The sequence below is a fragment of the Brassica rapa genome, chromosome A06, assembly GCF_000309985.2.
Source record: "Brassica rapa cultivar Chiifu-401-42 chromosome A06, CAAS_Brap_v3.01, whole genome shotgun sequence".
Taxonomy (NCBI): Eukaryota; Viridiplantae; Streptophyta; class Magnoliopsida; order Brassicales; family Brassicaceae; genus Brassica; species Brassica rapa.
In genome coordinates, this window is record NC_024800.2 from 5,907,142 (window position 1) to 5,919,717 (window position 12,576).

General features: G+C 39.0%; 4 protein-coding genes across 5 annotated transcripts; 2 read left to right on the forward strand and 2 right to left on the reverse strand.

Annotated features, from left to right (window-relative positions):
* The first annotated feature begins 1,275 nt into the window (after positions 1-1,275).
* LOC103872268 (probable transmembrane ascorbate ferrireductase 3) lies at positions 1,276-3,260 on the forward strand. The gene is made up of 4 exons (XM_009150608.3): positions 1,276-2,107; positions 2,229-2,277; positions 2,488-2,687; positions 2,765-3,260. The coding sequence occupies exons 1-4, from the start codon at positions 1,943-1,945 to the stop codon at positions 3,023-3,025; spliced, it is 675 nt and encodes a 224-aa protein (XP_009148856.1). The 5' UTR covers positions 1,276-1,942; the 3' UTR covers positions 3,026-3,260.
* Positions 3,261-3,495: 235 nt separating this feature from the next.
* Positions 3,496-6,392, reverse strand: LOC103872269 (protein OBERON 3). The gene is made up of 2 exons (XM_009150609.3): positions 4,560-6,392; positions 3,496-4,162 (listed from the first exon to the last, which is right to left on the reverse strand). Exons 1-2 carry the CDS (start codon positions 6,268-6,270, stop codon positions 3,690-3,692), a joined length of 2,184 nt encoding a protein of 727 aa, XP_009148857.1. The 5' UTR covers positions 6,271-6,392; the 3' UTR covers positions 3,496-3,689.
* Positions 3,948-11,437, reverse strand: LOC103872270 (cyclin-SDS). 2 transcript variants are annotated; one of them, XR_004448862.1, is made up of 8 exons: positions 10,228-11,382; positions 9,940-10,107; positions 9,514-9,680; positions 9,123-9,251; positions 8,859-9,039; positions 8,707-8,751; positions 8,523-8,612; positions 3,948-4,162 (listed from the first exon to the last, which is right to left on the reverse strand). XR_004448862.1 is itself a non-coding variant. In XM_033274200.1 (8 exons), the coding sequence occupies exons 2-8, from the start codon at positions 11,095-11,097 to the stop codon at positions 8,586-8,588; spliced, it is 1,587 nt and encodes a 528-aa protein (XP_033130091.1). In that variant the 5' UTR covers position 11,098; positions 11,239-11,437; the 3' UTR covers positions 8,326-8,585. The 2 variants fall into 2 exon arrangements, 1 of the variants encoding a protein (XP_033130091.1); XM_033274200.1 differs by lacking the exon at positions 3,948-4,162 and having other exon boundaries at positions 8,326-8,612; positions 10,228-11,098; positions 11,239-11,437.
* Positions 11,438-11,661: 224 nt separating this feature from the next.
* Positions 11,662-12,524, forward strand: LOC103849129 (defensin-like protein 201). The gene is made up of 2 exons (XM_018656009.2): positions 11,662-11,953; positions 12,248-12,524. Exons 1-2 carry the CDS (start codon positions 11,899-11,901, stop codon positions 12,433-12,435), a joined length of 243 nt encoding a protein of 80 aa, XP_018511525.1. The 5' UTR covers positions 11,662-11,898; the 3' UTR covers positions 12,436-12,524.
* Positions 12,525-12,576: the final 52 nt, after the last annotated feature.

Consider the following 12,576-nt stretch of genomic DNA (forward strand, 5'->3'; position numbering starts at 1 on the left):
GTCTCGCTTTCATTATTTTGGTTTTCAGTTTAGTTCGGGTAACAATTATAAGAATCGGCTAATATTTGATAAACTTTTAGTTCTAATTCGGTTACGGTTCAGTTCCGGATATTTGGTTAATTTGGATAATTCGGATGAAAAGAACAAAATTTTTGGTTTTTCAGACCAAAAATTGGGCAATTCAGATAAATTTTAATAGTTTAATTGACAATTATTCAAGTGATTCAGTTCTTAAGAGTAATTTGAATAATTTTAAATATTTTAGATAAAAAATATATTTGGTAATCTAGATTTTTCGGGTTGTTTGGTGTATAAATAATGTTTTCAGAATACTTGGTAATGCTAAAGTTAAATATAACTAATAAGTTTAGGAATATAAAATGTATTTCGGATATTTGGGTATCTATTCGGTTTGGTTTTGATTTTTCAATTCTAAAAATTTTAGAAACCGTTCGGTTAGTTGTGAATTTCGGTTTGATTTTGGATTTAAGTTTTTAGATACGGTTTTTGGTTCTCGGTTTATATACCGAGACCTATTTCAAAGTTTCGTTATGCTAAATGAAACTTTACATAATTCAGATCTTGTACTCGACAGTCGACACATAAAATAATGTTAGCGTGGACGTGGATAACGTATTAAATCATAGCTCGGCGTTTTCTTTCACTTTGCTTCGGAATTTAATCTAGAAGAAAACACTCGGCTCGAATTCTAACTTTTTCTTGCGTGTCCAAGCCAGCCTGACGTTTAGTCATTTTTTCACTATCATATAGAAAAACGTTAGGAATGATTTGGTTGCTGATACTTGCCTTGCCTGATCACCCTGCTTGAAACTTGAATCCATCTTTAAGATTAATCATTACGCAGTTCTTTATGTTCAAAAAGCGATCACCAGCCTTGTTTCTTTCCTCTTTTAATTCTTCCCCACCTCTCAGCTCACAAGAATAAACAATACACCTCTATTTTCCCGTCTCCGAGCTCTCTCTTTATACAGCTTATAGATAAATAACAGTATCTTACATAAAACAATTAAGATTACAATCTTAGAAAAAGGCAACAGAACGTAGGGCCAAAGTGAGGTAGATAGATGAGATTAGAATCAAACGTACGGAAGTTTACGAAAAGATTTAAACCCTTAGCTGTCTTCCCTATAGAAACTCCTTCATTTATATTCCAAACCCTTGTACGTAAGCAACTCATCCATTTGTTGACCAATATATTGCATGAATAGTCACACTAATTAAAAAGTGCTAGGAACAAATAATAATCTCAAAAGTCAAAACAGTATCAAAGCTGAATTAAGTTATATTTTATGTCAGTCAGTCATAGTAATTGTAGCGTTGTAGGTCAGTACTGGTCGAATCAGTTTTATGTACTTGTATGTATAGTTGTTGTTGTATAGTGAAAATGCAAAATAAATGTGTCATCTTTTCATTTTGTTCTCGTATAATTGGCTGATTTGTTGGTTACTTTCTTGAACCAAATTATGAACTAAAAATTTTAAAATATTATTATTTCCTTCAAGGAAAAATAAGCATCGTGTGACTGGTAAGATTGTTCATCTAAAACCACAGCTTTAACTGAGCTTTTATCCGGATTGTGGTCAAATCAATCGTACCGGCCGGACCAACTTTAACAACGCCATTGGTTAGAGTGTCTTGGAATGTATATTAGATTATATATGTGGCATAAACACTTACGTGCGAATTTATGTTTCTATTTTTATATAGGTTTTTTTTGCTAAAATTCTAGTTTTATATAGTTTCGGATTGTTTTGACACCTCAATTATTATAGTATAAAGTACCCTCTAAGATATCATCCTTACCCGAGCAGGTACTACACAATCTAGCACATTCTCTTCTCTTCCATTCTCTCCCACCATTGATTGGAGTCATCATCTTCTTGACACAAGAAGTGGTCTGAGTCAAAACTAAAATCAGACAATGGACCACTCAGCAGATCGAACAACTTTTAAGCGTCACTCGTCGCTTTCTACACTTGTGGCTCATTTCTTTGGCATCTTAGCCGTTATTCTAATGCTCATATGGCTTCTTCATTACCGTGAAGGTATTGAGTATGGCTCCGACAATCCCCTTAAGGTTTTAAATGTAAGTTTCTGTTGTTAAATTTTGTGTACATGTATGTATGCATATATACTTAATCATGTTTTAACTGAGTTAACATATTTCTAATTAGTCTTTTTTGGGTTCGGAAATGGTTGATATATAGGTGCATCCATTTCTCATGTACTGTGGTTTTCTCTTCCTCGTGGGCCAAGGTAATTTTTTATCACTGCCTAAGAAACAACAAAAAGAAATATTGAAGGTATAATTATGGTTTATGGCGAATGCAATTTAATTTCGTATACGGATGGTTCGAGTATTTAATATTTTTTTGGTTTAGTGTAATCAATGGTATGATTCACGTTGCCAAAAAAGGGTTACATTCGTACTTATGCTGAGTTAATCATAAAATAACAATTGTGCAGCGATGATGATGTACAAAACGGCGTATGCCTCGCACCAAGTACAGAAAATGGTTCACGGTGGACTTCACTTAATAGGATTAGTTCTAGGTATTGTCGGAATCTGCGCCGCCTTTAGATTCCACGATAAATTAAACCTTAAAAACATGGTCTCTCTTCACTCCTGGATCGGTCTCACCACTTTCATCCTCCTCGGCCTCCAGGTTAGCTTAAATTCATAGAATATGGATCATAACGTTAACTAAACCATAAATTATTAAAAATTGTGGTAATCTTATAGTGGCTGCTCGGGGCGTTCACATTCCTTGCGCCACAATCTTCATCAGGGACAAGAACGAGGATGATGCCGTCGCACGTCTTAGGTGGTCGAGCTCTACTTTATATGGGTATTGTCGCAGCACTTACAGGACTCGCGCAGAGAGCCACGATGCTTGGTCAGAGCACAAACGCTGAGTCACGCCTCATTAACTTCACCGGTTTAGCTATTCTACTCTTTGGCGTTTCAGTCGACTTCTCCGTCGCTCTTGGCCGTTATAATTGATGGATTCCTCTATTAATTAGTCTACCGTTTAATAAATCTTTCTTTATTGTATCATTCAATGAATTATTGCTCGTTTGTGCTGGTGTGAAAATGTGGTTGGTGTGATATCTGATTGGGCCCTGAGAGTTGATTACTTGATATTTGATTCTTTTTACTTTTTGTATGTTTTTTGTTGATAACTTGATATTGTTTATCTTTGATGCTTACGAAAAAAGCTATTATTTGCATATTTTAACTATAGTGCTAATTTTCCACGTCATAAAGCAATTACAACGGTCCAGAAAATATTCAGCCACTATTATTCACTTGTCTATATTATACTCTCTATCGAAAGAATATTTTTTCTTTACAAACAAAATCAAAGTTCCACGAAACAAAAGAATACTTTTAAATCTCTTTACGCGGTAAGTTAACTCAAATTTTTTTTATATGATTTACTTTATACAAAATAAATGTATCATATGAAAATATAAACATAAAAATTATGTGTAATTATTATTAGTAAAATAACTGAAGTTTTAGATTTTAAAAAACCTTAGAAATAAAGAAGTTATCACTGATATTTTTACCACAAAAGACAACAAGAAACATTTGACAAAAAAAAAAAAGACAACAAGAAACAAAGAAATGGATAATTAAGAAAGCTCTGTTATTTCAGATTCATTCATACTAATTGTTGTCTTGTACTTTCCATTCTCTTCAACAATCCTGCAATCTCAGCCTCCATCCTCAGCTTCATGTTCCTGTAATCACAGTGAGAGTTCTCGAGCTTCTTCAACTCCTCGAGCTTATTCCTCCTCCTCTCCTCCGTCTCCTGCAGACACAGCCGCGCTAGCTTCTCTGTGTACTCCTCCTCCATCTTCTCAGTCTTCATTTCTATCATCCTCCTGAAACTCTCTGCCTCTATCCTCGCCTCATCAGCTTTCTTCTGAAACATTCTTGTCTCAGCCTCCTTGATTCTCACCATGCTCTCTAAACTATCGAAACTGTTCATCATTGCATCGGTCAACGCAAAGCTCTTCTTAATTTGATCCTTGGATGTTGAAGGCGTCACAGATGCTTCATCTTTTCTGTAGCTTGTCTCTGTTACAACTGTTTGCTCCTTAGGTTCCGGAAACTCTGATACCGACTCCGCATCTGCGAGAATTAGTGACAAGAGAAAGAAAAAAAAGAGTCAAACTTTGGGCCATAGAAGTTTTAGGCTAACATAGCTTTTGTAACCGTGATCTTTTGGTAATATAAAGTTTATCAAAAAAAAAAAATAAGTGACAAGAAAAAGAAAGAAAAAGTCAAACTTTAACCTATAGAATCCATAAGCCTTGAGGTTGCTAATCTCTGAACTGAACCAGTGTTCTAACCGGTCTATGCATGACACAGTTCTATAACTTTTATAGAATGACCTTTTATAAATCCGTAGGCCTTACAAAAATCGGTCTAGACGTACGCCTAAGCAATAATCTCTTTTAAAATGCCTAATTGCCGTCTAACAAATTTTTTTTAGCACTGATCTGAACCATGATGAGTGGAAACTTACAGTTGAAAAACTGAATGATGAAGTTAGATGCATCAGCAGGAGAAATCTGTTTACTCTCTAGCTTCTTGACCATTTCATTAGCTTTGAGATGCAATGTTTTGCCTTTAGCATCATCACTCCCTCTGAAAACCTTTCCAACGCAATCAAGCTCCTTGACCAGAGTCTCAGGTCCCCAATTCTTAGCGCAACACACGAACACATCCTTAACGAAACCAAACATCTCCGACTTGTGAGCGCACCCAATGCAATGGAACAGCATCTCCGTCTTATTACCCCGAGGACTTTTCAAGCTAAGTCCCGGTTTGATAAGATTCTTCTGAATCCCACACGCAGCGTGACACCAATGAGAACAAACATCACATCCCACCCAACTACAAGTATTGCTAGCCGAATCAAACTTCAAACAGACAGGACACATACACGAGCTACAAAAGCCTTTGTTGTTGGAACAGATCTTGCACTCACAGTCATCAACAGGCAACAAAGACTTGCAGTTCACGTTCCTACATCTCAGGAACATAAAGATCTCCACCAGCTCGTTCATAGGGATACGGATTTTACCAGAGAGGAAGTACTTAAGCCCTGTTCTCACGGCGACCAAGATGTCTAACTGATCCTTGACGCATTTGGACAAGGTCTCTTTGCAAAGATCGGATCTTTTGTCTATCTGGCTCTGAAGACTCGTCAGCCTCTCCTTCTTCTCAGGCGAATCGATCAGGTTCCTTAAATACTCTTTAGCTGACTCGAGTGTCTCATCAGCCATCCCTTGAATAATCAACGCTGCCGAGGAGATAGACTTCGAAACGATGTCGTATAGGACCCTCTCAGATCTGACGTCATCGCTTTCTTCTAACTTCTTCCTCGAGTCGCCGGAGAGAGTCACCTCCATCCCCGGGCGAGCCGGTAGCTCGGAAGGGAAGAAGGAGTAGTCGGAGGAGGAGGACGGTTTGGCGGCGGAGATTGGGGTTCTGGCGAGCGCGACGCCGCCGTCGCCGACGGGTCTGAACCGGCTGTGAACGGATCCGTTGGTTCCTTCGCCGGCGCACCAGATGCGGTCGTCTTTCTCGACGGAGCAGTCGAAGTCGGCGGAGCAGCTGAGGTTGTGGGAGAAAGGGTGGGAGTAGGAGTAAGACATCGACGGCGCCGTCGTCGCCGTGAAGTCGTTGGAAAACGACGTCGTTGTTCTTTCGCTGTTTACCCTCGGTCTTTTGACGGCGTTTGAGGCCGTTAGCGAGAGAGAGACGTCGGGTAAAGCTAGAGAGAGGTTTAAAGTCTCGATCTTGTTTTTATTCTTCTCTTCTTCTTCGTCCGCTTCTTGTTTGACCTCGTCGTGAGCCTTTCGCTTGGAAGGATTCGGATTGGGTTCTCTGAGGTTGAAGAAGTCTCTCTCGATCCATTTCTCATCCTCCTCGTTGTCGTGGTGGTGGGTCGGATTCTCGGAGAAGGTTACGACCTCTTTGCCCTTTTGACTTTCGGCGATTCTCTCGGAGAGGTCGCGGTTCTCGCAGAGGTAGCTGAGAGTGAGCTCGTTTCCGGATCTGGGCGATGATCTCGAGGAGAACGCGTCGACGTTGTTGCTGGATCGGGCGCCTTTCTGAAACTGGTTGGTTCTGTCGTCTTGGTTGTCGGTGTTGAGATGAGCGAATCGAGGCTTTGAGGTTTTGGTTCGTGAGCACTCTCCGTCTCCGGCGAGATCTTTCTCTCCGTTCATCGTGATGGAGAGAGAATGAAGAGAGAGAAAGAGAGGATGAACAGAGGCGAAGAGAGAGAGAGAGAGTGTGTGAGTTTTACGATGATGCGGAGAGAGAGAGAGGGTAAAAAGGTGGGAAAAGTTCGGTCGTCTCTCTCAATGGCAAGAAGCTGAAATAATGTGAGAGTCTCGAGGGTGTTATTGTCATTAGCGTTTAGCAACTTCAAGCATAATAAAGTTAACGGCTGTTTTAATTTAATTTTGGTTCGAAGTGTTTCACACGGGTCACGAGACGCGGTTTTTTTGTCATGTCTTGTGGGTTTTCCTCCCTTCGATAATTTCCATCTACTCAATCATAGTTTACACAGAGCTTTTGGTGGTTATGTTTTAGCTACTACGATCAAGTACATTCGTTGATTTTATTTGTTCTTTTTGACAGTTTCCATGTTTTAGTCTGTTTGACCAGAGATTATAATGATTTTTGACAAATACTAAAATATACATTTAAAATATAACGCCGTTTATTTATATCTAAGACCTACGAAAAAAAAACGGAAAAAAATTGATTGAATTAAACATGTGTTCCACTTCCATCCAAGGCTGTAAAGAAAACTAAGTTTACAGAAAACAATTAATAATCATTTCCACTACACAAATAAATGGGATCGAGAAAAGGTGAATACGAGTATCGACGGACGTAGGAATAAAGTAAGAGCTTGAATGGCTTAGCTGATTAATAGATTTTTAACTGTATTATCGGTAAAACAAACTTGTAATCTAATACTATGAGGTGTATGCCTCAAGAATATAATGGGACAGTGGACCTGGCCCGAAATATATAAATTTGATTAAAAAGTCAACACGTTATGTATTATTGATGCCCACTTGTCATATTCTTATTTTATTGGATATGTATTGCATGACTAGATATAAATATAATCACTATAGATACGTACACAAAACTCAATTTATGGTCATGGGGTTTTAACTTTTTATTACTTGATTCAGTAAATGTAACTGAGCTCAAGCTAAGATTCTGCCCTTTTAGATAAATGCAATAACTTGTGGAAGCACCGTAGCCTAGTGGTTATGGTTTAAAGGCTTCTACACCCAGGTCTGGGGTTCAAATCCCAGACTATGCAATTTCTTGCAGATTGCACAGGAAATCCAGGTTTCAATTCCCGGAGCGAGCGATTTATTCAACAATTATGCGATTACGGAAGAAAGGCTTACAAGAGTTTCTCAACATGGTGCAAGTAAATCCGGCCAGACGTGATCTTCATAGGACGGCTCAAATGAGGCAGTTAGACGTAGATCTTCATAAAGCAGGTAGTATTGTCGGTAATCGAATCGTCTTTGTAATCTTTCTCATAATTGTAATATCTAAATAAATCTCCGACAAAAAAAAAAGATAAATGCAATAACGAAGTTGAACAAAAAAAAAAAGATGTGGAAGCACCGTGGCCTAGTGGTCAAGGTTTAAAGGCTTCTACATCCAGGTATGGGGTTCAAACCCCAAGCAATGCAATTTCTACAGGAAGAGGTCTGGGTTTCAATTCCCGGAGAAGGCGAATTATGCAGAAAATTAGAGAAACTGCTTACAAGAGATCTTCAGCATGGCGCAAGGAATACCGTCAGGAATGGATCTCATAGGACTACTCAGAGTGATGCAGTCAGACGTGAATCCTCATAAGACAGGTAGAATTGTCGGCTGTAATATCGTCTATGTAATATTTCTCATAATTTGTAACAACATAATTAATCCGACAAAAAAAAAAAAAAGAACAAAAAAAAAAGATAACTGCAATAACGAAGGCCCATTATCAAAGCGATGGCAATCTCGTGATTACTGGTGAACACGTGGATCACAAGTATTCGCGCCATGAACCACGATTAGTGAAAATGTTTGAATCCAAAATTATTGCAATACGCCTTATGACTGGTGAAAACAATATAAACCAAAAAAATATCGATACATCCACTACATGGAAAAAGAAAGTCACACTGAACCTGATAAAAGGCTCATTTGATCTTAAAAAACAGTGACGATTAGGAAACTGAATAAATCTATCAGACTTTATGAAAGAGGAAAAATACTGATCACGAAAAATATTCGTTGAAGAAAATGGGTGTGGCGACACAAATGGTGGTCTAGTAATTGGTATTAGTATGCCAAAACAAGAGGTAATTAAGCCCAGAGATCAAGTATATAAAGCTGTAGAGGCATTGCTATATATACCATATATATGATATTTGTAAGTTGTAATAATAACCTGTGAGATCGTGTTTGAGTATACTGTGTGGTCTGGTGTTGGGTATTTGTTGTTGTGGATTGCTTACTGCTCAAGCAACCATTCCAGGCTCTGTATATAGAAAGATAAATTATAAACACATTCACTAAACCCTTTTCGTAGATAAAAGAAGGTCTCATACGATGGGAGTGATGTTAATACATACCTTGACGCATTCAGGCAGCTCGTTATCTTCTGTTCTAACATGAACCTGCAGAGAGAGAGAGAGAGAGAGAGAGAGAGGTTATGGGATTGTGAATATTCTGTATTTTCTTGAAATAAATAAAAAAGCCTTTCAAGTATTGAATAGTTTGGTACCTTTATGACTCGTTGGTAGGCTGAGATCTTGTTGTGTTCAATGCAGGCGAGAACTACGAGTCCGGCTGCTACAGTTGAGGGCCAAAAACAGAGTTGGGTGTGATCGGATAGTGAGGTAACGGCCAAGGATTTGGCTTTCCTTTCAACTTCTGGGTTGGCTCGGGCAGCTTTTAGGTAGAACCTGAGATGCACAAATGATATTTGTATATTTCAGTGTGTATATGTGTATTGGAACAGAAAACATACAGTACCAGAGGATTTTACCATAAGAAGCTAAAGATTGTGGGTGAGAAGCATTTGAAGTTGAGGACTTCTTGAACCAGCCACTCCATTGCCACCACTTCATGCCGGCTATACTTTAGGTTCTGGATGTAGAAGTTCCTTTTCCGGATGCTAATCAAATAGAGGAAGTATCAGGCGAGCATAAGGTTTTTACAGAAAAGAGCTTTTGAGAAACAGAATCAAATATTTAACAAACATGACTATATAGGATTTGTGAATATCGAAACCATATAGGATTTGTATTACACTATCATTAGTCCCTGAATTTGTTCAGTGTAAAACTCAGTTTCTTGAAATGGCACTCTTCCTATTGAGAAAATCAACCTAATGAACACTGGAAGTCAGAATAAAGAAGCTCGAAAATGGTTTGTACCTATTGTAAGGTTGATTTTCTTCAATTCTGGTGGCCAGAGTAAGACTCGCGATCCCCACTAGTACTAGAGTCCTCTCGTTGTTGAAGGATCCCTTGCTCAGGAATCGATCCAGCAGACTAACTCCTAGAAACAATGTCTCTGGCTGAAGCTCCATTTCAGAACATTGCTGCATATAGTCAGCGAAAAGACAATCAGCAACAAAAGAATACCATAGCTTACTGATACATCCATTCACAGTATAAGATTCTGAGATAAGCTATAGATTTCATACAAGCCAGCAACAAGATCTCAAAATATTCATTCTTAACATCAGTAACTATCTTAAATCGATCTAGAAACTGCATTTCCACTCATACATATTTATTAGCTTCGGGTTCACTAATTATATAGCCAAATGCATATAAGAAGATAATGATGATGTTCACCTGCACAATCCATTGAACCATGATCAAGCGTAGACGAGGGATGAGATCAGTATGGTCCATGGTGGAGCAGTAAGCCTTAGCACAGTCACGCAAATATGCATGACTTCTCTCCCTTTCCCTCAGCCTTTGATAGCTCTCTTCAACCTCTTCATCTTCAAACCTTAGCAGCTACAACCATAATGAAAAGTCACGATTCAGACTCAAATGCTAAAAGACATAGCAGAACAAGTCTCAAATCAAATTAGAGTAGCAATCGAGTGTAAATCTCAAGCAATCAACCACACTTACTTCAGACTGGATACCACGGTGTTGTTCATGGCGAGAAGATTCGAGATCGTTCGGAACGGTGGATCTACAGAACTGCGCCATGAACTGGAGGTACAGAGAGCGAGTATGCGAAACGGGAGAGTCGGAGTTTGATTTCTCGGAGAATTCGCTGCCGGAATCGAGAAACATCGACGGAGTGTAATCCGAGAAACCGAAGTCGGAGGAGTACTGCGAAAGCGTCTCGGAACGTGCCTCCGACGATTCATCCTCTTCGCCGGAGAACGTCTCCGTGCAAGCGAGATCGGAGACGCGTCCGACTGTCACGAGCTCCGGCTTCAGTTCCGCGAATCCGCTCGGTTTGGAGATTTCAGTTTCTTCGTTGTTATCGGCTCCTCCTCCAGTTACGCTCCCGAACTTGGAGCAAGAGACCACACCCGATATGAACGAAACGACGTCGCTCTCCGAAACGAAATTCAAATTCCGGCTATCGGAGACGTGCTCGGCGAACGTCACGTCGGATCGCGTGAAGGACGATTCGCTTACTTCGATCTCCTCTGCGTCCTTCTCCCTGTTTAGCTTAGAGTATGATCTTGTGATCCTCCGAAACTTCGGATCAGCAATCACACGATCAGAAACTTCTACCTCTTCGATTCGAGTCTTCTTCAGCGTCGAGCTCTTCTCGACTACGCTAGAACCGCATGAAACAGTGTCGTCGACTGCAGAAAACAAATTGGAGCAGGAATCTACAGAAGCAGCGGGTGCTCCTACTTCCTTGTGGTGGAGAGGTGAGGGAGAGATCTGAGCTCTCTTCTGGCGTGAGCGAAGCTTCTTCCCGGCGAACGGCGACGCCTCAGCCTTACGCTTTGAATTCCTCGACGCGATCACCTTCATGCTTTCGACGAAAATTTGAAATTCGAAAATGGAAGTTTGTTATGGTTCGTTGCGTTTAGAGACTAGTGGGATGCAGTTACGGAAGTTAAAGAGAGAGGAGTGTGAAGAGATGGTGGCGAGTGAGAGAGGTTTTTATTATACCCTGCGAGTGCGTCCACGTGAACGTCATTTTCATCTGTTTTTTTTTAGCTGTCGAAAATCGCAACCCTTGACGCTAGCGTTTGCGTTTGAATTCATGCGGTTTGATGATTACTTGAACTGGTTTAAATTGCAAACCGGTTTATTTCGGTTTGGAACCTCCGAGCGACTGATTGCGCTAGTTTCAATTCAATGGCCTAAGTTTATAAGACTTGGGCCCAAAACCTTTTTGAAAAGGAGCAAAGATGGCAAAAATGTGAATCTCCTTAGTTGAATCTGATATTTTAGTCCACTTAAATCTACATTCAACTGATTAGGATTACACTACAGCATACGAACCAAACTTAAATACATTACAGAATATCTCTCCATTTCAATCTTTAATTGGTAAGTTCATAACTACGACGTTATCAAAAGATTTATTATATGGTATGTACAGATTTGAAGGACTCTGATTTAATCAGGTCAATGATCCAGTCCCTTTGACCAAAGATTAATTAATTACTTTCCGAAATAAACAATTCTTACAACAGAAAAGTTTATGATATATTTTAAACGAAAAAATATATATATATATCTTATATCTTCCCTATATATCAGTTTCACTTTCACCTAAAGGTCCCAATAACGTTTGGATTAGTATTTTTCAAAAGCTGCAGAAGGATGAGGAACCTCCAATTTTTTGTTGTTCTTTTCATGGCTATCTTCATTGTTTCAGGTACTAAATTGATCTTAAGTATATGAATTACTCGTAAGTAAAGGTTAACACCAAAATAGTTATAATTGCTGAGAATTACTTGGATCTTTATTTATTGTATGTGTTTGATAAGATCAATCAATTGGTTTGGTTGTGTGATAGACTCTTCTGAAAAACTTTGGCACATGTAAACGAGGTGATCTACCTAACTGAAATATGACCTAATTATAAGTTTAGTTCTTTGTGCATTATACCACAAAATTGTGTTTATTCTTATGGTTAATTAATATTCTGAATTTTTATTTATTGTTTGAGGTGCGAAAGAGATGCGAATGAATCAGGAGAAAAAAACTTGTCCCGTGTACTGGCCAATGGTTCCATGCGATGCTAAAAAATGCGAGAAGATGTGTCTTGACTTTTACGGTCTACAGGTGTCCTCCTCTTACTGTGATAAACCCGGAGACCCAAACGCTCAATGTGTATGTGTTTTTACAGACTGTTGATAATGCTTAAGATAGGTTTATCCATTAACAGGCATTATCGTGTGTTTATGTAACCCAAAAATAAGTTATACAACAACCGTTAATTACTTTGTTTTACTAACATAGGTAGATGCACATGCATTCTTAGAGGATCTCCAACCC